The sequence below is a fragment of the Myiozetetes cayanensis genome, unplaced genomic scaffold (assembly GCF_022539395.1).
Source record: "Myiozetetes cayanensis isolate MyiCay16 unplaced genomic scaffold, myiCay2020 scf9, whole genome shotgun sequence".
NCBI classification, from domain to species: Eukaryota; Metazoa; Chordata; class Aves; order Passeriformes; family Tyrannidae; genus Myiozetetes; species Myiozetetes cayanensis.
In genome coordinates, this window is record NW_026088185.1 from 11,815,950 (window position 1) to 11,840,433 (window position 24,484).

Below are 24,484 nucleotides of genomic sequence, written 5' to 3' on the forward strand. Positions count from 1 at the left end.
CCTATAGAAATGTAAATCAGATAATGTTTTGATGATCAGCTGATCAGAGCCTGATTTACCCTGTGAATAAATGCTCTTCACTTCCCCTTTTGTACTCACTAGGCTAATACATTTTAATTCTGTAAAAATACAATTCTTCATTGGATTAACAAGTCTATTAACAGTGGTTTAAAACCTGGGAAAGGATAATGCCCATGTGTTTTCTGTGCCTTATTTACAAATATATGTAGCCTAAAGAGTGAACAGCATGTGTCCCCTTACAAACAATCACGGCAAGATTAGCAGCTGCACAGTTAATTTTTCAGCGATTATGGATTTGCTCTCATCAAAGCAAGCAAGTTCTGACAAAGGATGACTTCCAAATATCAATTTAATTTCCTTTGATTTTTTTTTCCCCATTAAAAAATAAGTAAAACAAAACAAAACAACCCGACCTCCCAAAACCCCCAGAGAAAAACTCTTTTCAGTGAAAATAACCACCTGTGTTTTGGTCACATGAAAAAGGACTTTCTTTCTGGAAGAGCCACCCAGCTCCCGCTGCCAATGGAGCTGTGGGGTGGGGCTGCCAGCACATGTCCCAAGCAGTAAGGAGTGTTTGCTGGGGAGAAGATGCACCTACTCTGCCTTCAGAAGAGGTGCCTGGCTTGTACACACACACACAGGTACACACACACACACACACACACACGAGATTTGCAAACTGGGTGCACTAAATCAGACATAAGACATTTTGCCGCTTCCAGAGCAGAGTAGCTCCCTTGCTTGGCTCGCAGTGGCTCAGCAAGGGTATCTATCAGGTTAGTGAGGCCATTCCAGATCCACACAGCCAAGAGGGAAATTCACAGAAAAAGTACACAAACAAAACTTGCCACCAGTTCTTGTAGATAGGCCTTTACTGCACAAGAATGGCCCACCCAGGGAGCGATACTTGGTAGAGTCCTGCCAAGCAATCTTTAGCTGGGGAGCTGCTGGGATTTTGGGTGGATTTTTTGGCAGCATCACCAGCCATCACCAACATTAGAATGCAGTTGTGCCTGAAATCCTTTGCTGATGTTTTTCTCTCACTAACATTTGTATTTCGAATACCTAATACTCAAGTAACTGGTTTAAAAAAATACTGGAACTACTAAATCTGACAATTAACTATAGCAGCAACTATTAACTGAAAGTAAACTTCTGAACTTAAAATAATTTTCCTGACTATTTTAGGCAGTTTTCCAAGGTCCCTATTATGGTGATGTTATCCAACCAAGGAGCAGTGAAGTCTGCCAAGCTGCAGCACTGCAGAGCCTGGGATGAGCACCCTCGACCACTGTCAGAGACGGGTTGTACAGTTTCTGCCCATACCTAAGTCCAAAGGTCTAAGTCATTTCAAATGAGATGGGATCACAAAAATCCCATCTTCAAATTGGAGGAAAAAATATACCTGAATCCCATCTATTTTCCTTACCGTCATCACTGCTTTGAAAATGCAAGTACTGACAATTTCAGGAGACCCAGCATCGGCAAGAGAGAATAAACATCCTGCTTGTTACAGATATTTTCAGTGCTATCAATTTGATTTGTCCCAAATAGGGCTAGAAGAGGAGACATCAAAAAGAGCAAGATGTATACTCCAGCACTCCTTTCTTCGCTGACCCCACTTCAGCCATCTCAGAGTTATTTGCAGCAATGCTTCAAGTATGTTCCTCAGATAGATGAGCACTCCAGGCCAGGTTGAGTGAAGATGTACATTGTATAAAATCACTAATTATGCTTTCCTGAAAGCAGGGCTGGCACAGCCCTGCATTTTGAGACAAAGAACTCCCAGGCAAGGGGTATGTATAAAACAAATAACTGCATTCACTATTGCTGTTTGAGATGTGAAATAACTTGAATAATAACAATTGTTTTGGTGGAGAAAACTCCCTCAATTTTAGAAATGCCACCCCCAACCTAAAAGGAAGAAGACTGGATATTCCTCCTTCTAAAGAATCCCAAATGAATAGTTACTTACTGTATTTTAAACATTAGTTTTGGGCTGAATCCAGTGAAAAGAGCTTGGGGCAAGAGCAGACTCTCCCATCACACAGGCAGCCTCCCACTGCTGTGTGCAAAACTCGACCACCTCAGTCTGCTCCTGTGCTAGGACTGGCTCTTACTACACAGGCCTGGACATATGCTCAGGGCACAGCAGAGTGATAAAACTCAAACACACACAAAGCATGCCATGAAGTTTCCTACAGCCAGAAAGCCTGGTGTTCTAAGCTGGCCTTGTAGCATTTCTACCGCTGTGATAATAAGGGAAATAGGAGAACGAGCTGCCAAATAGAATTAAAACAATAATGTTGACATTTCAAAGCTCTTAGATAGAACTTTATGAGAAGGAATTTAACAGAAAACCTAATGGTCCAAATACACTCTACATAAACACACTTCCAGCCCATGGCATGAGCCTGGAGCCACAAGGATGAACATCTTCCAGTACTGCAGAAGCTGTAGGGATTAAAGCTGAGTGCACCAAGAAACAACAGCAGATTCAAAATTTCTGAAAAACTGAAATCTACGTTTAAGACAAAAACATATCCAAGGAACAGCCTTACATAAACAAGCAGCAGTAAGACTGCTGAGGATTTTGCTCTCAGCACTGTAGGCATGTCTAAGAACTCGGCCAAAGAGGATAAGCTGTAGCAGTAGCCGTGTGTAACACATGCAACCACAGATTCCCACACAAACAGCACCTGCCAGCAGCAGCAGCAAGAAATTCAGATCTTGAGATACCTAGGCCTTAGTTGGATACACCAGCACACATAGAAGACACAAGTTATGGTTTACCTTGCCATTTTTCAAGTTCTAAAACAGAAAAGGCAGGGAACAAATTTAGTTAACTTTTTTTTCTTCCAAAACAAATCTTTTGATAAGACTATAAATTGGGCACCTTAGTTCCATGGCTCATCACTGTGAGAAAGAAGTTAAAGAAAACTAACTTTGAAGTTACTCACCCAAGTCATTAGAATTATTAATACAGACTTGTCTCAAAGTAGGGTAATCATCCAAAGTTTCTTGAGTTAAAAAAGGGAATTAGGCCAGACACTGGATATACACCATGGACATATATCATAGCAACAGAGACAGACATTTTTCAGTATGACCACACAAAGGGCCATTAAAAAAGCCCACCAACAAACAAAAAAAATCACAAACGCTCCCTCCCAAAACAATAAACCCACCACTGTAGATTAGCCAAACCTTGCAACTTACATGTCCTCAACAGTGATGTCCTTCAGTATTTGGCAATAATCCACATTCCACACAGCCTGATCATCCCAGACTTTAGAAGCCAGCAGAATAGCTCCTAGGACTATCCTCTTCCAGTTACTAGGGCATATGTCAATCTCTGCATAGGTTAAAAGCCTTTCCAAATAAACCTATAGAAAGAAGAAGTTAAAAAACCAAACAACAAAACTCCAACAGTTGTGTTTTTTTTTTATGTGTGTAATTAAATCCTGGAGCTGAGTTCTGAGGAGCAATCATGCAAGTCCAATATGACTACTTATTACCATTAAGTTATTGTGTCAAAATAACTATTAATGATTACTACCTACATTTAAGAATCCAAATTTTCAGGAGTTACAGGTTCCTTTTTTATTATAACACAAGAACTGGACCACCAGGGTATACAGTAAAGATAGTGACGTATCAGTCCTGTTCATTTCTATCAGCAATTGCTGTTTCAGGGAAACACTGCTACAGCTGTTCTGTCACAGAGTCACATCACAGACAGGTTCTCATTAGGGGGACAGCAAATCACTCAACATCACTTTAGCCTTTCATCATGGTTAAGGTTCAGCACTTGTAGCTGAACAGGAAGTGCCAAAACCTGGGCTGTGATCTCTAGTGATGGGACAAAGATGCGTTAATCGCTATCTTTCCACAACAAAAGGTGTTCTAGTGCTATTTCTATTGTACCCTGTAAAGAACAGTCTTCAGTGCCTTCATCTACATCAACAACTGCTTAAATAGTGAAAGATACAGAAGTCCGGAGATGTGTCTTGGTCCTTTACTCATTCCTCCCATGAAATCTCAAACCAACTCTGGGATGTCAAATCTGTCTCTTCCTTTAAAGTTTTCCACTATTTCACACTTCTGTAATGATCCACATAACAAGTAATTTGCACTTTCAAAGTTGAATACAGATCGTTTTTAATGTTCTATTCCCTCACCTAAGTCCAAGGTTCTAATGAAACCTCAGATTAACTAGTGGGTACAGGAAGCTGCACCTAATAAGGTCTAAGGGCAGGACTAATCTTTGTCACTGAGATCTCCTCACACTTTCTTCCCATCCTTTGCTTGCAGCCCTCAAATGGCCTAAAGGTGTTCCTATAATAACAGGGCCATCTAGTGGTAAAATGAACTTTAAAAACTAACTCCATATTTTGTAAACACTTCAGCTAGTTTGCCCAGGATTAGCTGTCATCTTGTTCTGTCAAAATTGCTTGCCTGTCTCTGGAAAAGCAAAAACCTCAAGTTTCCATAGCTCTAACTATCTAGCCCTTTTAATTACTCATTTGCATGTTAAAGAGAGTCCTTCGAGCTAAGCTTGCTTAATTGCTACATTTTGTCTTTTGGTGACAGTTCTGTTCTCCTTTCACACTGTTTTTCAGAAGGGAGACACAATGAACACTGAAATCGAGTGTGCAACAAAGAGCAGTTTGAGAGACTATCTAATGTAGCAATTATGTAAGTTATGGGGTTTTTAATTTCCCTTCATACACACATATATATATAAAATCACTACTGTTGACAATTTTTTATATCCACCATGCTTTCTGAAATCAAACAACAAACTGTTAGGAGATTATTATCTTAATATTGTTTTTAAGTTCTAAGTATCTCCATGTCATCTGGAGAAAAAAGTTGTCACCTCTTTGGTTTAATTAAAAAAAAAGTTTGATAGAAAGGTGGCACTGATTGAAGGACATGATAAGAAAGTTCATCTCCTAGAGTTCCTACAGGATTAATCCTTGACTCCTTAAAGCAGTATTACTTGCACTGTTCTGGTTAACATGACCTCAAACCTCACACTTTCCCCTCCATGCAACTGCAATAAAAGATGTCTTTGTGTCTGATCTTATTATACCCCACTGTTTACAGTGCCCTGCTGTTCTGCCCTTCTCAAGCTCCTTCAGCGAGTTATATGTTATGGAACAAACAGTTTTTAATTGGACAAGTAGTTAAGCATTACATATACATATATAAAAAAGGTAAGTTCCATTTCAGTTAATCAATTCTGTGACTACTTAGAAATCTCTAATGAACTCACTTGTTCTGTGTCTTCATTAACAGGGTTTCATGAGACACTGTAACTATTTAAATGTCAGCACAGTTCACTTATTGAGGAGGGGCAGGAAAGTGTTCCAAAAGCTCAAGTTTCAGAAATGAGGCGTCTCTTACCAGTGTCACTATTGCACATTCAGCTGTCAGCTGTGCAGCACTGAAGAGCGTCCGGACAAACCGGTAGATGTGCTTGTGATCAGGGTCATGCTTGTAGTAGTCATCTGGAACTTCTTCCCGCTGAAAGAAAGTTCTCTGAATTACTGAAAATCTGACTTAATGGAGACTCTAAAGAACAGCCACACATGGTTATTTCTTCTCACCAAAGTGTATACAACCTTTTCCTGTCACAGAGACAGAAAAAATTATACTGAAAGAAGCAGCCCTGCAATATTACAAATATTCCAAACAAAACACAATAGCTGTAGCTGGTATCTTTGTTTTGAACATTTTTTTGATCTGTGAGGCTAATGGGAAAGAGCATGAACTACCATCACTGTTGCGGGTGCTTACTACTGTCCATAGAACATTTTACAGGCCGAAAGATGTGTAAAAAAATGAGTTATCTTCCTACAAGAAAGTCACATGTATACACACACCAGGGAAACACTGGCTCTTCAAAAGGCAAAATTAGGAGACTTCACAAGATTCCTCTGCCAGCTGAGGAAGAGGTGAAGAACACATGACAATAATTCTGTCATAGGTAGAACTGGAAGGTAATTTACACCGTCTTCATAGGACTCATCCTTGAGAGACTCCAGAAAGACCATAAAACTAAGGAACAGGTAGATTTAACTCTGACACAATGCTAAACTCTTTCTAAATACAGGGGAGAAGAAAAGCTCAGAAATAAACAGTCCGTACAAGCAATCCTTCTATGAGTGTTTGAGAGACGCTGTGATATTCAACACTCTTCTGGGAGGGATGCAACTTCAAGAGCTCCAACTGCGCACACTGGTTCTGCAACACTGATACTGATTTCTACAGTCCAAGCTAGACCTATAGTATGGTAAAGACAGTAGCTGAGAACATCACACCTGCCTGACATTAAACAGGTAGTTGTAAGGTAAGCAAAGCAGCAAGCATTTTCCTGTGTTTTGTAGTTTCAAGAAGCCAGGTAGCAGTGCCAAGTAAATTGCAGAGGTAAGTTTACTCTGTGCTCTCCACACAGCCTTCAAATACACCACTAATCAGTGGTGGTTACCTCTGCAGGGTGGGCATGCAACATTAGGAATAACACGAGCAGGATCCCTCCTGCACGACAAGCAGTACAAAGGCACATCTGGAAGTGCAGTTCTGCTGACTGGAACTGAGGAGGAAGGCACTGAGACTGGTATTTGTGACTAAACCCCATGATACTGGTAACTGGGTCACATTAGGGTCAACAGAGCCTGGATTTGGACTCCTTGTGACTGCATCTTTGGAGGACAAGGTGTTCAGAGATTTCTTCCAGCTAATTAACCTTTTTAAAGGAACAGCAGGTACCCAGGCAAAACGCCATTGCTATAGAAACTAACAAGCCATCTGTGCCTTTCCCCTCAGAAGGATGACAATCAGCCATAACTCTATTTCTGCCTGTATGCTGCAGCAAGACAGAAAAGACCTTTAAGTGTTCCCTAAAGGACACAATGATTTTTCTCTCATTAAATAGGAGCTAGGCTATATGAAAAGATCAAAGGATGTCAGGTTGTTAAATAAAGAAACTGTCTGATGGAGTTCATCTTACATAAATAATTTTCAATGGAAAACAACAGATTTAGGCATTTAAAATAGTTCTGGACCACACTTTTCCTTTTGAAGTGCTACAGTCCATACAAGAAATCTTTGATTCAGCTCTTGTCCTGAAGTTGTTTGGGATTTTTTAATTGACTAAATAGTTCTATTTATTCAACTGTACAATTCCTAGCATAATGGGTCATGCTTAGGGATGAAACCCTAACAAATTTTAAATATTAAATTGTTCATTAGAAACTTTATTAACAAGCCAAATCTGTGAGATAGGTTGAACTGCATTCACTCCGGTAAGTCCCAGAGCAAACTGAATTGTTAAAACCACTAGAGTTTGCTAAATTAATTTCAAATGAAAAACAAGGGAAGTTGTTCTGTAGAACATTAAGCTAGGAGTGCTCAAACGGGATGTGAAAAGCACATGCTGCAGTCTTCTTGAACTTGCCTGTACTCTGAGGTTTTGCATCTTACAGATTGTCTAAAAAGGTGTGCCAGGATCAGTCACATTAAAATTGCATACTGAATTGCTCCTAGCTGTTGTTGCAAGCAGCCTTAAGCATATTTGCTTTATAATGCTGCCCTTCAGGTTTTTTAAGAACCAAACTCACTGTCACCTACTTCATGTGATGCCTCATGCATTATGTTCCCCCATTTGCAGTCATTTAAAAGGGTAGGCACGTATCTACTAACCATGTCTTCCTAAATAATAGGAGAGACTTGTAATTAAAGTAGTATTAAAAGAGGGAAGAGAGAGACAAGAAACTTCAGATACGGAATATGGAAGAATTTGGCACATGCTGCTTTCTCTTTATAGTCAAAGCACAGAAAACCAAACTTACTTTGCAACATTTAGAAAGGCTGGGTTCTGTTCACGATCTAGCTGATATCAAAAGTCACTATTTGCACTGTGTATTGTATATAAAGGCACAATTTAAGATCAGTTTGATTGTGACCTGGTGCTAGTACATTTTTCTTGTACAATACAAATCAAGGTGTGTATTGATACACATTCAGAGGATCAGAAAGTTACACTTACTGTGAGAGGATGAGATTTTTCATCAAAAATATCCAACGATCTGTCGGAATCTCTACAAAACAAAAATCTCTGGTTTAGCAACAAGAGTTAATTGGTAATGCTATGCCTTACTAAAAATTATTGTTCTTCAAAGAGGGTAAAGGGACACATTTTATAGTTTAGCTTTTCCTAGAATGAGATATTTTTGCAAAGCCTTTAATGATAAGATCTTACAACTGAATATTAAAGATGCTAAACAAAGAACAGCTATCCATGTTCTTGTATTATGCTTAGTACAGTTCTCCTTTAAAATGTGGAACTGTCTCATTAATAGCATTTAATTCCAAAAGTCAGCTATAATTCTGGAGCATATGCTGTAACCAGCTATAATGGCAAGGGTTATTTGTACATGGGACAGAGTCTTCCTTCACCCATCAAAACTAATCTGTACCTCTGTATTCAGGAGAAGCTAAATAAGGGCCAAGGGCTGATTTGTGGTGAGTTAAGTGTGTTTTCCTCGCTGCCTGTTTTGACCTTTGGATGGGTGTATCACTGACCCTTCCACAGCAGCTCAAGACAGGGGACAAAGAGGAAGCAGATACAGCATAAAGGGCCAGTTTTTTCACCTCCTTTAAGTTTCACCAGCTGTTACTGAAGTGACCAAGACCATATTTGACACAATGATCTAGGAGGTTTTTTCCAGCCTTAATGATTCCACGATTTTGTATCCCTGGCTCAAAAAGAAAGTTGTTATATTTCAACAAAGAGTTCACTCACCTGTTCTTTATATGGTAGAATATTGCTAATGTTACACTAAAAAAGATAAAGAATGAAAAAAGAAGGTTTAACAAAGCATATTCCATGCACACTATTCCACTGCAAAAGCTGTCATTCAGGGCAAAATATTACAAATCTATTTTGTACAGGCTTCCTTTCACATTCTCAAGTACTCTGTGTCTCATTTCTGATGTTTAACTGTCTGGAAAGAAATTGGCCAAATCAAATTTGCTAGCTAAACTACTTTTACATTCATTGTACAGATATTTGTACAACAAAATAAATGTTAAGCGACATTTTAAATATATATTTTCATTTCCTGATTAGGTAATATAAGCGGAAATGTGGGGTATTCCCAAATAAAATATAAGTTCTACTTGATGTTACATATACTGTTGTAGAGATTCTGCTGATGTTTTAACTCTGTATGCCTGACTGTGTAATTTAGACCTGTCTAATAAAAAGAGAATAATAAAGATTGGACTATGCCAGCATAATCCAAGAAGTGGACAAGAACAGATTTCAGTCTCTGCTAAGTGAGACAACAGGTTTCACATATTAATGCTCATCTACTGTGGCCAAATTTCAGGTTTTTTACAACAACAACAACACTGCCATCACAGGAATCTATCACAAGAAAGCTCTGATCTGTTGTCAGCTGTACACCACTTCAAAATGGCACAAGCATAAATGTTTAGGTTTTTGCTTCTCTAGAAAAGAAGTGACACACTTTGTTTGAAACCAAATTTTAAAGCAACGAATCAACTTAGACATTTCCACACTCTACTACACTGTTCAAACAGTGAACCCTTCTGGGACTCAACCTGGTCAGCCCTCCTTTCCCCTCAAGCACAGTAAACTCTTCTCAGCTCTCACCTGGTATGGTCTAAGTGCTAACAATTGTCTTTCTGGCACCCAGAAAAAAAGGTCAAAGATCCATTTACACTGGAGAATCGAGGCAACTACACAATTATCACCTACCTAAAATAACAAATACATGAAGAAACAGGAGGAAGGCTAGAACTGAAACCCAAGTCAGCAACATGCTGTTTTCCACAACTAGAGGGCAGACTAACTCCACTGGCAAGTAGCAAACACAGTCCTGCAACTTCTCCTGCGACTCCATGCAAAACCCATTTCAAGTTTTCCCAGATGAAGAATTTCTGGATTTGGCTTTCAGTGTGAACTGAACTCCCCACCCCAACACACACTTTTAAATCCAAAATGCTGACACACTTCTGCACTGCCTCAAGTGCATGATGAGAACTTCTCTGAAATACGACAGTACTAAACCAAAAGTTCACTCCAGCAGTCAAAATTACCAAACCTCTACAACCCTTCCATGACCGACCAGAAGAAGCAATGCTGTGCTTCTCTCATTCAAGTGTGCAAGTGGTTTTGGAGCAGACAAGACCCCCAAAAATCCCAAATAAACATTATGCTGCCACTCAGCCCCTCGTTGATGACAAATGTTTCTTACCACTTTATTGTGCTTCTAAGGTTAGGCTGACTGACGGTGCTGTCATCTATAAATATTGTTGAGCATGAACTGTATTTTTTCGTAAGCTGCCCAGGAGAAACCTTGGGGGAAAAAAAGAACAAAAGAACTGAAATCCATTCAAGAAGAGGCATTCTGTAAGCTTTGGTTTACCACACTGAGTACTGGGTTTACATCTCTAGTGGTTACTGCACAGGAGGTCTTTGTAAATGATTGGTGCTGCAATGTAACCTACTCTGTATCCATCTAGTTCCTTTGTGTAAGACAGGTTTATAAATCATCCCTTGTAATATACAACATGGTGTTTCTAGATAAATAATTTTCATCAGAAATAGATGCAGCTAAAGCAGTGAGTCCTCTGATTTTCTCAGTTCTCTCCCATTCCATTCTTGTCATTTTGTGATTCAGTCTTTCCTCTCTGTGATGTACTTTATTAATCATCATCTCCCTTCTTTTATATCCTATATCTTTACAGTTTGTGTACAAAATAGAGACAATTTTGTATTTGGGGTTTTTGTTATTAGTTTAGAAAAAAAAAGAAACCTCTTCCTGACATTGCTCACTTCACATGCATCTTGGTTAGCATCTGGAATCATGAAATAGAGGACTGCTATTGCCTTGACTTTTACTATTATTATTTTGACCTAGCAAATGCTCTATCATCCATCCTAACCCTGTACATTATATACTGTAAGGAATCTTCCTACCTAACCCACAGCCAGGCTTCCCTGAGTACTTTTAGAGAATGCCTTGCACTAGAGATAGGACATCATAACTGAGGGAGGAATTTTAATGAAACAATTCAAGATTCATTAGTTTTTGCCAAAATTTTTTTAAATGCCTTGTCTAAAACTTGGCAGTCCTCCATATGAATATGTTGGCACCCTTCACAGCTCAATGGCTGCCTGTGAATATCTCCCATTCCAGCTGAAGTTTGCCAGCAAAACCAATCCAATCACACTTCCCCTTGGTGCCGGCAGACTAAAGTTGGAACTGTGACAAAAGAAGTAAAACAAAAAAGAATCACCCCATTCCCTGCATAATCACACTAAATACAACAGACTTGAAATTCCATTATCTTACCAATACCTTATCAGTTCCACTTTTGATAGACCATATTTTTTAAGCTTTGTGCTACTAACTTCCATTCTTAGCTTTACTAATCAATAATTTTTAATCCACATTAACAACATTGCATCTTTTTTTGTTTTGGTTTCTTTTTGGTAAGTCAAGTGTCCAACTTACATTTGCAGAAAAAGCTCAGAGCATATTTTCAGATTTTAAAACTAACAGATTATCACTTCTTTATCATGCTGCTGATGTTTGCTCATCATTCTGTTTTCATACTGGATATACTTCTTACAATAAGTCCTGGAGCAATACTCAGAGAGTCATTCACGACTCAACAAAAAACTAATGTCGTTTTATTTCTGTTAAAAAAACCACAGAGTTTGACTTTTATTTTCTTCTTTAATGTTCTGAAATACTTAAGACTGATACAATAAAAAAATTAATTCTTATTCTTTTGACATCAGCCATTCTGTGCTCTGGATACTGTGCCTGTTTACTTTTCAGAGACAGGCAAAAATAATTCAGTTTTATCTTGGCTAAGGAGGATTTTGAACATGTGTAGGACTATATACCTAGAACTACTACAGTTGTTTCCTCGAATTTGTCTTTGTCCCAGTATGCTAATATTATCTATATAGAACCTGGTTTACTTACATGATTGATATGGTTACTCTTCCTCTTCTCTCGCACTAGAAAGACGGAGAAAGAATGTGAATTGAAGGGTTTCTAAAAAACAATCCCAATTTACATTCAATAAAGTCAGTCTATTAACCTAGTTTTCTAAAGTACGTGAGTATTAAAATTTTCAAATTTTACTTTAAGCATCTGGAAAAGTAGTTTGAGGAAAAAATGTCAAGTTTTATCAGGCTAGTTTTATCATCCTACTTCCAACTACCCACATGTACATTTAGAAACTACTTCTTTCCATCACACTAAGGGGAAAAATGTCTCAGCTTTGAAAAGATGCTGTGTATCATGAAAAATGGAATGATTTCAGACAGTTCAAATAGACAATGTCCAATATCCAACAACAACGAGAAGCAAAACCAGGACACACTGAACCTGCAGAAACACAAGGAGCAAGTGAGGTGCCCAGCATTATTTACATGTTCTCTCTTCTCCCATTAGACAGCAGAAGGTATTTCACTACACAGAAGATGCTGACACAAGCTATGCACCTATTTATGATATAATTGCAACCACGTTATTTGATCATTTTAAACTGTGTCAGTCTTTCAGAAAAGATTGCAAGGTTTAACTTCCAGCTGTTTCAGCAGCAGTACAACAGTGCTCTTAGAGGAGAGCTGAGAGTTGCACACATGCACAAATGTGACCAGCCTGGACAGGTGGCTTCTCCAAAATTTTAACCTCAGATCATTACCACTCTTTAGCAGGACACATTCTCTTAGATATTTAGAAAAACTGACAAATGGAAAAGGGTATTCATTTTTTTGTCCTTTAGCATAAATCAAACTCATAATCCTGATAACATCTCAATGAGAGAGAACTTATGGATATTAATTCTACTAATTCTATGGAAGGTTAAGTTAAGAAGAACCAGGAATTTAGAAAATAAATTCCTCTGGTGAACTACTCCATAAAAATCAATTCATCTAACTAACACAAACTTCAGACAATAGTTTAATAGTTACTACCTCACGTAGCAGACCATTTTTCTACATGGACACAAGCCTACACAATTCAATAGATGACATTTGAAGAAACCCAAATCACTTTTAAAAGCAATACTACCCCCAAGAAGCACGTTCATGTAGTTTGAACAGGTACAGCCAGGCTGAAAGGCTGCACAGTGAAACTGCACAACAGTGTTCAGGAACTGTGTCAACTTGTGAGTTGCATCTTCAGCATCCCTCACCTAAGAGGTGTTTGAAGTGTGCAGGTCAGAGCCTCTGGCTGGTTGAGGACTGACCTTAGAGGCCCTGAGGAAAGAGGTTTCTACATTTCCTTGGTATCATCCCTTCTGGAGAACCATGCAGTGCTTGTTTCCACTGCTCACAGGCTATCTGAGCACTGCAAAGTTGATACAGCTGACACTTTTACCACTTGTCATAAGACTCTGAATAGCAGGACAGCAACTGACAATCTTGTCAGAATTATTCTACTTCTCTATGGCAAAGCTATGTCAAGGTAAAAGACACACTGCGGTTTTTCCATCAACACATCCAACCTCAAGTGCAACACTTTATCGGAAGAACAGTGCTTCAAACAAGAACCAGCTACAAAAGAAACAGAAGCATTTTAAAAAGACTGTCTTAAACTTTTTATTAGTTGCAACTTCAAAATGTGCTGTTGTCAGAATTTGGTTTTATTTGTGCAACTCCACTTTTTAACAGCATTTTGGAATGCACAAATTATAATAATTGGTTGAAATTGACTCTTATTAAGTAAACACAGGCTCTGCAAAGAAACTGAAAATACCAGTACATACTTATTATTAAAACAAGGATTCAAGAAGAATTATGCTCTGAAACTATTGAAACAGTTTAAAACAACAAAAAAGCAACTAACACAGATTGATGCCTTAGGCTGATTATTTCTCACAAAACACTGTCCTTTTTTAAAATAATTTAAAACAACTTTTAAAACAGCCCCTGGTCACAAAAAACCCACCACTGCTGGAAGCTTGAATTACACTAGTGAAGAAAGCCATGCTCCTTCAGACTACTGGGATCTGCACTGCAAAATCTGATATTTAAGTATTTTGAAGAACAAGTCATTGTCAGGGTTAAGTAAAATGGCCCACAAACATATTTCTGTGTAAATACGCAAATTACTAATCCCTACGCTTGAAAGAATGGAAGCACAGTGTTCTCAAGCTGTATAATTAAAATAGGCCATCATTTTTCCAGTTTTTCTCCTGTCTTTTGTGAAATTGGAAAAAACTTAGCTTACCATCTGTTTGTGACTTGCTCAGGAAAATTGTGCTTGCTCTGGGATGATCAGATGGATTAGATTCCAAGGCTAAATCTGAAACAGAAAGGACCAAAAAAAGGAGATACCTTTAACAAAAGATGATGATTATTGCAACAATTCCCACCCAGCCCTAAAATGCTCCAGCATAAGTGATGGAGACAAGATCAAAACCATACAGAATGGGCTCTGTCCCTGAAGCAAAACCTTGCTTTTGCCAAGACAAATGAAAACGTGGTATTTTTCCTGTGGAAAAAAACACCTGTGGACTTATTCCTACTGCCATGAACTGTGAAACAGCTTATGGTTTCCATGAAAACAAAATCTGGAAAGGAAAATCTCAAAACAAATAGGAATCTTCAAAAGTCAATCTGTGCCCCTGTGTGTCTGAGTAGCTGGGTGTGGGACCTGTGCTCAGTAGCAGGCACAAAATGTTTCTTGACTTTATCAAGAGAATAATTAAAAATGCCCCATCAAAACAACAAAAAAAATAACACCTGCTTATCTTTCAGCAGTGCTTTACGCACCAAATACAGCAGGAAACAATCTCCATGGCCTTACAAATGAACCTAATAGGTAACGGTTACAGTGCTGATAAATATCGAAACATGGAACTTACTTACACTATTCTGTTCTTTTGGAATTTCAAATAAAACCATGTACAGCTAATACACCTTCACTGAAGAACAAAATGACTTTAATCCTTTGCCACAACAAACCAGTGATGGCATTAGAAGAGGATATATTACTGCCTTAGATTAAGATGGAAGTGATCACAGAAGTTTGTTGATGACGCTGTGAAGATCATGATGAAATTTTGAGCTGCATTAGCTTTGACAGAAGAAACAGCTGTTCTGAGGAAGTCATGCTACAGGCACACTGACTTATGGGAACACATGAACACAACAATCTAGCACTGTGATCCTGTAAGTCCTGCAAAGAGCAATTTTGCATCCATTTACATTTGTCATTCTGATCTTCCTGTGTGCTGCTTATGCCAGGCCAACCACACAGTGCTCACACACTTGCAGGTCAGTGTCCAAGGTGGAATGCCAACACAGCTGCCACACCCCTAAAAAGCAGTCATCTAAGAATTACCATCAATTTTCAATTAAAAAAACCCTCAATCTTTTATGCACCCAACCAACAGAACTCTGGTTAAACAGTAGCCAAAGCAGGTACAAACTGTCTGGGTGCTGAAAGACTTAACTAAGAATGTTCGTGCTACTGCACCTACCGCTCAGCACAACCACAGCCCTCCTACGTCAGCAAGTGCACAGGATTGCAAAAGTGCACATTCTCAAGACTTCTCATTCCAGATTCCCACTGGTGCACAGCATTGGTACCCAGACCTCCATGTTTTCCAAGTCCTTAGCTTACATTACTGACCTTATTTCCAACAGTATTGCTCTAACACTGGTCTAGGATGCAGACCACTGTAATTCTGAGTCTCTACTATATAACTAAGGTGGCCACGTGTGTTTAGAAACACAAAGACTGTTCAGTCAGGAATTTCCCCCTCCTCTCAAAAAAGGCCAGTCAGCCATGAAAGCAGACTCATCCTGTGAAGTTTTTAAAAGCTAATTTACAAAACCAGTATTTCTATTCTCACCTTACCATGCTCATTCACAGCACACAATGAACAGATGCCTGAATTTAATCATGCAGCTAAAATGTAAGAAGTCCTGGCTTAGAAGCCCTAGAATGGAATTTGCCTTATAGCTCATACCTCAGGTACTACTAAATACACAAGTGATTATCTGAAAAAAAAGATCCAGCCCCCAATAGCGTGCCACACTGGTACATTTTATTTTAAGTACCATTTGTAACATCTCAACAAAACAGTAACTTATTTAAAATGTTACAGGTTTGACAAGTTCCTAACACTGACAGCAAACTCACTTTTAAGAGACAGTACATAGTTTCTAATGCTAGCACTGCATTAACAAAACCAAACAAACAAAACCCCAACTGTGTTCCAGAAATGGAAGTATTCTGCTAGTCGACCAAATAGCTGAAGCATCAACAGGCAGAACGAGATATGCAACATGCAGACTTAATATACAGACTATTATCAGCAAGTTATGATGCAAACAACTCAGGATTTTTTCACTTACAGTTCAGCAACAACTTTTACAATAACTGGCTAAGTCAGGTTAGAAAGGACCTCAGAGGTCTCCAGTTCAATGTCTTGTGAAAACAGAATAAGCTTTAGGTAGAACATGAGGCTGCTCAAGGCTTTACCGAGCTGAGCCTTGAAAACCTCTAACGAGGATCCACAGAGCCTAGACCACCCTTCCCACCCAGGGGGACTAATGCCTACAGGGCTATGAGACTCACTATGGAATGGCAGGAAAGAGCATGCAGGACTGTGCAAGATTTGTGTCATATTTAGGAGAAGGCAGAAAGGAAGATTGTGAAGGAACAAGCATAGGACAAGAGAGGGAAAAGGGCTAGAGAATTCAGTAACTCCTAACAGAAATCCCCGTTGCTCCTTGATGAATTTCAGAGGGTTGGTGTTGGCCCAATTCTCCAGCCTGTCCAGGTCCCTCAGAATGAGCAGCCTCCAGCAGACTGTTGCCCAATTGGCTGTCATCTACAATTTGGGTGTACTCCATTGCTTCCTCCAGGTCACTGATAAACGTTAAACAGCACAGATGCTTTTTTTTCCAGGGAAAGACAGTACAGGATAACACTTGTCCTCCCTCACCTCATAAAAAACCCCAAAACAAGAGTATCTTGACTTCCCTAAGGTTTTGATTTACTTTGAAAGAATGACTTGTAAAGGCTCTCTTCTTACACTGTTCTTGCCTGTTCTTATGTTTGCCAGTCCCTATATCTATGCTTCTTATATGTTAGAAATCAGGTCTGAATATAAGAATGAATATAACCAACTTTCAATACAGACAAGAAGTGTCTGGAATGTTTTCTTGTCATTCTAGACAAGAAGATCCACAGCACTGCATCATGCATTGAGTCACATAAGTCAAATGTGCCCCCCAAACCAAACAGACCCACACATCTAAGGAGAGGAACAGCACTGAAAGGATAGTAAGACTTTACTGACTCCAGTTCCTGGCGGTGCTGCCAGACACAAGGTGCTTTCTGCTGGACAAAGTCAGGTGTATCAGCACCCAGAGCACATGAAATCCACAGCATAGATAATACAACAGAGTTAAGGTACAAATAAAGTCCAAGATGCATTGCACAGCCCCTGGAACAGAACCCCACCAGAAGTGATCAAGATGAACTGTAGCTGGACGTCTTATCCCAGAATAACACGGTGTTAGCAGAAACAGTGCAACTGTTTTGTCTTGCAAGAGACTACAAAGAAAGAAAGAAAGAAAGATGTGTTTAGTAGATCACTCCTTGTAGCTTTCCCCTTCTAAGCAGACATTTTAACCATCCTGTCCATCTTGTTATCCCTGGCCAATGCTTTTTTCTAAGCAACGGGAAGATTTGCCATGTGATTGATTTGCTCATCCTAAACTGTCAGTGTTGCTCAAGTCATACCAAAAAGCGACAGCAATACAGTTGATGAAGGAAGCATAAGGCAAGAAGCAGATAAGAATATGAGCGGGGGTAAAATGTAATGAGAAACAGCGAAAGAAAAGACAGAGGAAGAGATAAATCTATCTGCAAACAATTTGCTCACAACCAAGCATAACTCCCAATACTTCATCATGGTAGCACTTACAAGTTCAAAACTAAAATATCTAGTCCAGAAAATAATGGTAAATCTTGATTAGGAGCTGCATCACAATGTATATGACAGAAAGCTCAAGGTTTACAGAAAATTAAGAGAAAAGAAAGAAGCATTTATGCCACAGGACAAACAGAAATAATCATTAAAACATTCAGAAACAAGAATGAGAGAAGTGAGAGAAGCAATAGGATTTAAAAAAACCCCATGAAAACAACTCCAGAACATTTTTGCTCTAGAGGCTATCAACTCAACACAAGTCAAAACACACTTTCTACCTGACCTTTGTATTTAGTGATAAAGAAGTGAGAAGGGAAGATGCCCACCAGAAATTAAGTCCATGGGAGCAGCACAGTGACCTTACCACACAAGGGCCCTCTGCCTCTCTCTGAGAATAGCATATTCAAACCTGCATCTCCCATTGCCATTTACTCACATGCATTACCAAGCTTGTCAGATCAATCCTGTCTCCAGCTGGAGCAGAGAGAAGCCTGAACTTGCTTCCCTCTGCCACCATTCTCCCTTTGAGGAACGCCTTGCAGCTTGCTTGCCCTTCTGACAGTCTCGGCCACCTCTGCTGCTGCCCTGTGCGCCATGAGCTGTGAGTGCCCCCACCGGGCACTTCACATTACTTTTAAAAGTAATCCTCTGCCCCCAGCTCAAGATCTTATGTCCTTTCCTCAAGAAAATCCGCATAAGACTTTACTTTTACTCATCTGTGCCGTATAAGAACATGTACGGCGCTTAGGAATTTATAATGTCAGCTACTTATCTACTGGTTTACACACCACCACAGGTGACTTCTAACTATTACAAACACATTTTACACATTGCATTGTGCTACATATATTATCTCATGAATAGACAATCAAATATGTCACTAAACAGCAGCCCTTTGACAACTGCACTACTTTAGAACAATAAACTACTCTGTTTCCTTTAATAGTTTCAGCTCCATCCTCTGCTTTACCAGAGAGCAATAACATTTTGTTACAGCACATGTTTAAAGAATTACATGATAAAAATCATCTCTTTGCTGTAAACTGAAGTTTCTTCACTTGTTCAACAGGTTACTAGTTTTGATTGATGCTTGAGTTTGTATCTCATTACCTTACAGTGTGAAATAGCACGTCACTTAACACTCCCAATAAAGATGTAAAAATTATATCAGACTAGCAAATTTGCCAATCCATTTCAGAAAGTCTGTTATTCCTACCAATAACTTCATTAAAATTATTTGTCCTTCAAATTTGTTATTCTAATTCTATTCCCAAAAACTTTTAGAAAAGATACAACTCCAGTTTCTAAATTCAACCTGATTTATTTGTCCCAGCCACACCACACACTCCACAGAAACCAGCACACATACGTTGTTTTCCATTTGCCTTCTCCTGTTATGTCCTCAGTTACACATATATTAGTCTATACTTTTAACCCTCTATGGATGGCTCCTTCCCCAGATCTGGACTGAATGAAAGCACTTTGATCTCCTGATTATTCATCTTCAACAGAACACACCTCTCTTCCACACTGGAATGGACTCAAACTTGCTGTTTTCATAACTAATACAAGCAAATTTGAAAGCATAAAGGACTGGACCAGTTGTGTAACAAAGTGCTTTCAAACACAACCAGTTTTCAGAAAGGAGCTCTATTGTGAGAGAGAATCTAGGAGAAACCAACACTTGCACATGCATAGATCCTTTAAAAACCCCTAACTTCCCAGAGGAAATCAACTATGTGAAAAGGAAAGCAAGCAGAAATAACACACACAGCTGGCCATTGTTCACAGAAAGACAGAAGTGCTGAGGTTGGATGGGACCTCTTGAGATCAGCTAAGTCCAAGCCCCAGCTCAAGCAGGGTCAGCCAAAGCAGAGTGTCTGGGATGTGTCAGCCAGCTTCTGAATATCTCCACTGAGACTTCACCACCTCGCTGGGTAACCTGTGCCAGTGTGTGACCACTCTCACTGTTAAAAGACTATTTCTAAATATCGTGAGTTTACACAATACACAGAGAAGGATGTTTTAAAGCTATTTAAAATCTGCCAGTTGATCTTTACGGCACTACTACAGGAACAGTAATATTGTTACCAACACCCAGCACATATCTAAGTGCACTCTGATGTTTTAAAAGGATACAGAAATTACTTCAATATACAACAAGCTCTCTTAATTAAAAAGGAATTATTTGCTTCTTTACACCACATTCCAGAGTTGGACTGGTTCAACGAGAAACTGCCACAGCAAACATTTCAAATTTGCTACTAAAACCAGAAGAATTTAGAAAACAAAACTGGAGACCATCTATTAAATACTCTGAACTACCCATGGGTTATCTATTAATTTCTGTGGTTTTAAAAAAAAAATCAATCCAGTATTAATATGTGATCTTTCATTTTTAGAAGCGCAGGAGGATCCACATCACTATATTCGGCCTCCAGAGGACATTCCAGCATGATCCTATTGCACCCTGTCCCCAGTCCCTGCTGGGGAAACATGGCCAAGAGATTTGTTCCACTCAACACAACACTCAGCCTTGCTGGGACCGGTGTTAAGGAGGCTTCCATGTGTTTTGTGATGTACTTGCCAGGGTCATAAGCACTTCCACAGATTTTAGCAAGGCAGGGTGTCAGGAGTGCCCCAAATTCCACATCGAAAGCAGGACAAAGTAAAACGGTGGTAAACCAGATGCCCCTAGGATTTTTTTCTTGGAACTAGAAGGAAAACACTAGCTCACAAGCTAGATCTTGGAAGCAACTAACACTCTGTTAGAGACATGTTCCTGTACTCCATTTAATGCAGGGCCATTTAAAGGACAAGGAGAAAGAACTGGTTTCACCTTCTATTCTCCACACTGATTTTCACACATAATACAATACACTACCATCAGAAGCTAAAGTAGAACTCCACAGTTCTAATTTTCTAATTGATAAGCCAAAACAAACATTTCCAACTGTACACATTAACGGGCAACTAAATTTTAGAACCTTAGATCCATGCTGACAACAGCAAGCGTGAGGAAAGCCTTCCCCAAACAATTCCTCACGTTCTGTGCCTTACTTACAAGACCTGGTTCAGAAAGAAAAATAAGTGAGTACCAGATGCCCTGTACTGTGTGCCAAGTGTCGTATGCCACTGGATGGACTGACACATGTCAAGTTTCTTCTCCTCTTCCAACAGCTCACATTTGCAAACTTCAAGTGAAGTTTGAGCTTTTATGAAAGTTAGCAGTGTCATCAAGTTTTGTGCCATTTTAGGCACAAGCTCAAACACAGTCACTCTTTACAGTGGTTTTGTGGAATCTCAGCTTACCTGCAGTTTTTTCTATAAAAGAAAAATAACTATCTGCATAACAAAACATGTCCAAGAGTTTTTCAGAAAAGCTTTATTTGGTCTTTGAAAAATATCCACATTCAACAGTTTATAATCTGAGCCTGACTGACACATTTGATGGCAAGCCAGTGTTAGTTTTCACACTGGAAAAAAATCAACCCTGTGTTTGATTACTGCACTGACTCCAGACCCTTTCAGAACACCAAACAGAAGCAAAGCTGTGCTATACACACACAACTCATCAAACACTGCAGAATGCTACCTGGCTGACTGGGGGGGGTTGTGTAAGCTGTTAAGGTAGTCCTGGTATTTTCATCACCTGCAAGTATGATCTTCAGTTTTATTCATCTGGCTTTACTACACATTAAATAAATAGCACTGAGTTTCTTTTAAAGTAGCATCCTCCTTTGTCTTGAAATCAAAACATTCAGAGTTTTCTTCTGAAAACATTATTCTTCTAGTGAGTGAAATAAACTGCACATTCAAACTCCAGTTGTAATTAATTAGAAATAGATCTATAAATCTCAACATGACCTTGCTGGCAAGAATCTACAGATGTAAGGTCTGGCTTCTTAATGTTTGGTAGAATTTTCCTTCTGCCATGCACAGTAACTTCTTCCTTCTCCTTGTATGTGGCAGAAACACTGCTAGAAATGTTAATTTAATGTGTAATGTGAATCTGGGAGGAGTAGGTTTTTGTGTTTTGTTGGCTGTGCAAGAGTTCATTCCCCTGTTAGTCAGCTTTTTGGTATGACCTCACCAGTGATCACACTTGAGAGAACAGATATATCTAGCCACAGAACTTTTATTGTTCTACAACATCCACCCTGACAGGTAGGAGGGAAAACAGCAAATCTCCTAAAGAAAGTCAGAGGTGGAAAAGGATCCTAGAGATAAGTTACATGCAAACAGTTTAAAAAAAAAAGTCAAGATGAAAATGAATTCAGTTTCCTTAGTTCTGTAAGTTTCATCAGAACCCTCAGGATAGCCATATATTTCCTTTCAATATTTCCCATTTTATGAAAATCTCTCAGTTATAACAGCTGTTATGCTGGAAGCCTGAAGAAACACACCAGAAAAACAAATCAGTCTCTCTCCATATAAGCTTCATGTATGAATGTTTCATATCAAGTATTCTTAAAAACCTAACACTTAGAGAAACATGCTTGGTGCAGAAGCCTCCAAGACTTAGTGAAGAGAGAAAAGGGTAGAGGACTTCTTAGTTGCCAGCAGTATCCAAGCTTAAGGACAGAAACACAAATACTATAGTACAGCAATTAATTATTTTATTTCCAATTTCCAAATTTGTAGATCAATTTCATCGCTGTTTCTGGACAACTTAGTGATTCAGTCATTTCCACTATAAGTACTTCACAGATCATTTCTAAAGGCCATGACATCAGGCTGCTTAAGACAACAACGTGAAAGGTGTTTCAGGCTTACAGAAGTCAATTATTTCACATTTGTCAACATCACAGACTATTTGTAACTGCTACAAATACCTTTGTAATTAATGTCTAGCCAGTTTTAGAAAAGACATATTGACAATTACAGGGAAAGAAGAATGAGTGTAGGTGAAAAACTCAGTGACTACAAGGAAAAGAGAGGGAACACTAGAAAAGGCACCAGAGCATCATTTTGTTTTCACTCCCAACTTCATACTAGACAATGGTATTTGTCAGCCTATGCAGCTGCAGACCTTCAAATACAGAGGCACAAAAACCAACACAAGATGGCTAAGCCTTTCCTGTGATGAAAACTGCTGGCATCAAAAAGCCGATTCCTTGCAACAAAGTGTTTTAACTTACTAACATTTTAACTAGGATTAAAAAAAAAAATCCAACCAACAAAAAACCCCAAACTAAAAAAAAAAACCCAGGGAAAAATCCCTCCACCCACATGCTTGAAGCTGAAATTATGTAAGAGGAACAAATGAACATTATTTAGACCTTCTGCAAGGAGCTTTGCAGACAAACTGTTAGTGAAATCAGATCACAGACAATCAATATACCCAAATATCTGTTTCATCTTCAACACTGTTTAATAACTGCAGCGTGCAGGCAGCCTGAAGCTTTCCCTGTTCAGCCTCTAGGGAGCGAGGGGGCTGTTGAAAAAGGAAACACAGGCTCACAGATGCCTCAAGAGTTATTCTAGGCACTAGTCTGAGCCTGTTCAGGTAAATCTCACTTACTTTATCTCTACTAACTCTCTTCTTCAAAGTCCCCTTCCATTTGCTTTCCCATCTAACCTCTGTGAGGACGACATCCCACTCATCTCCACTCCTGATCCCATTTTTTGTCCCCCCTCATCCCTGACTGTCTTTTCCCTTGTCATTCTCCACCCCCGTTATTCAGATGAGGGATCCAGGTCACTTTGTCCCATCACTTCAGTAGGTCAACATTCTTCCCCTTAGTTCAAGGGAATCAAGCAAACCTCTGCTCAAAACTGCTGGACTCCGTAAACAGCAGTGGTGGAGGAAGATAACGTTTTCAAGTACAAGTGAGAAACATCTGCCAAGCAAGGTCTTGTTCTAGTTTTATCCAAGGATCAAAGAAAATATGAAAAAATAGATCTATGTTTAAACACAGGGATCTGGCAAGAAAGTGTCAGCCATAAGTTCTCCCCCAAATAACTAGAAAAAACTCACAGGAAAAAAAACAAAAGGCTCAAAATAAAGATTAGCAGATGGTTATTTGGGGGGAAAAAGCCCAAACAACTACACAAACCCAAAGCCCAGTAATCACCACGGCCCAAATGGCACATTAAGATCAAAGAGCTACTGTTCCTAAAACTAGATAGGAAAGCCTTTTTGGGCAACTCAAACTCTGTAGGACTATTACTTCCTGAAAGAAGGAACACTTAATGCTCCGCTGAAAAGTCAACTAGCTGCTTTAGTTCATGTTAGCCTTTGATACTTAATATTAGCAGTAAGCATGAACCTGTTTGGAAGACACTACTGTTTTCAAAGTTATGTTTATTCCTGTTTACTTAACACAACTTGGCTTAGCATATTGAACCACAAATGCAGGCTTATTTCTCATTCTGAAAAAGTTTGCATAGAACAGGTTATGGCTCAGGGTCTTGGTAACCATAAAATTCAGAGTCATCCTTCATA

At 39.1% G+C, this 24,484-nt stretch overlaps 1 protein-coding gene and 1 long non-coding RNA gene across 2 annotated transcripts in view; one reads left to right on the plus strand and one right to left on the minus strand.

Moving 5' to 3' along the window:
- The window catches only part of LOC126653092 (uncharacterized), a 30,127-nt gene extending 28,424 nt beyond the window's left edge, over nucleotides 1-1,703 (plus strand). Inside the window, exon 4 of the long non-coding RNA XR_007632126.1 lies at nucleotides 1,210-1,703. This is a non-coding gene — a long non-coding RNA (uncharacterized LOC126653092). The remainder of the gene's footprint in view (nucleotides 1-1,209) is intronic.
- CCNYL1 (cyclin Y like 1) overlaps nucleotides 1-24,484 on the minus strand; it is a 33,526-nt gene that overhangs the window by 5,880 nt on the left and 3,162 nt on the right. The window contains 7 exon segments of the mRNA XM_050340640.1: nucleotides 3,241-3,407; nucleotides 5,434-5,553; nucleotides 8,078-8,129; nucleotides 8,834-8,869; nucleotides 10,314-10,414; nucleotides 12,057-12,091; nucleotides 14,316-14,390. Coding sequence (XP_050196597.1) covers nucleotides 3,241-3,407; nucleotides 5,434-5,553; nucleotides 8,078-8,129; nucleotides 8,834-8,869; nucleotides 10,314-10,414; nucleotides 12,057-12,091; nucleotides 14,316-14,390 — 586 coding nt within the window.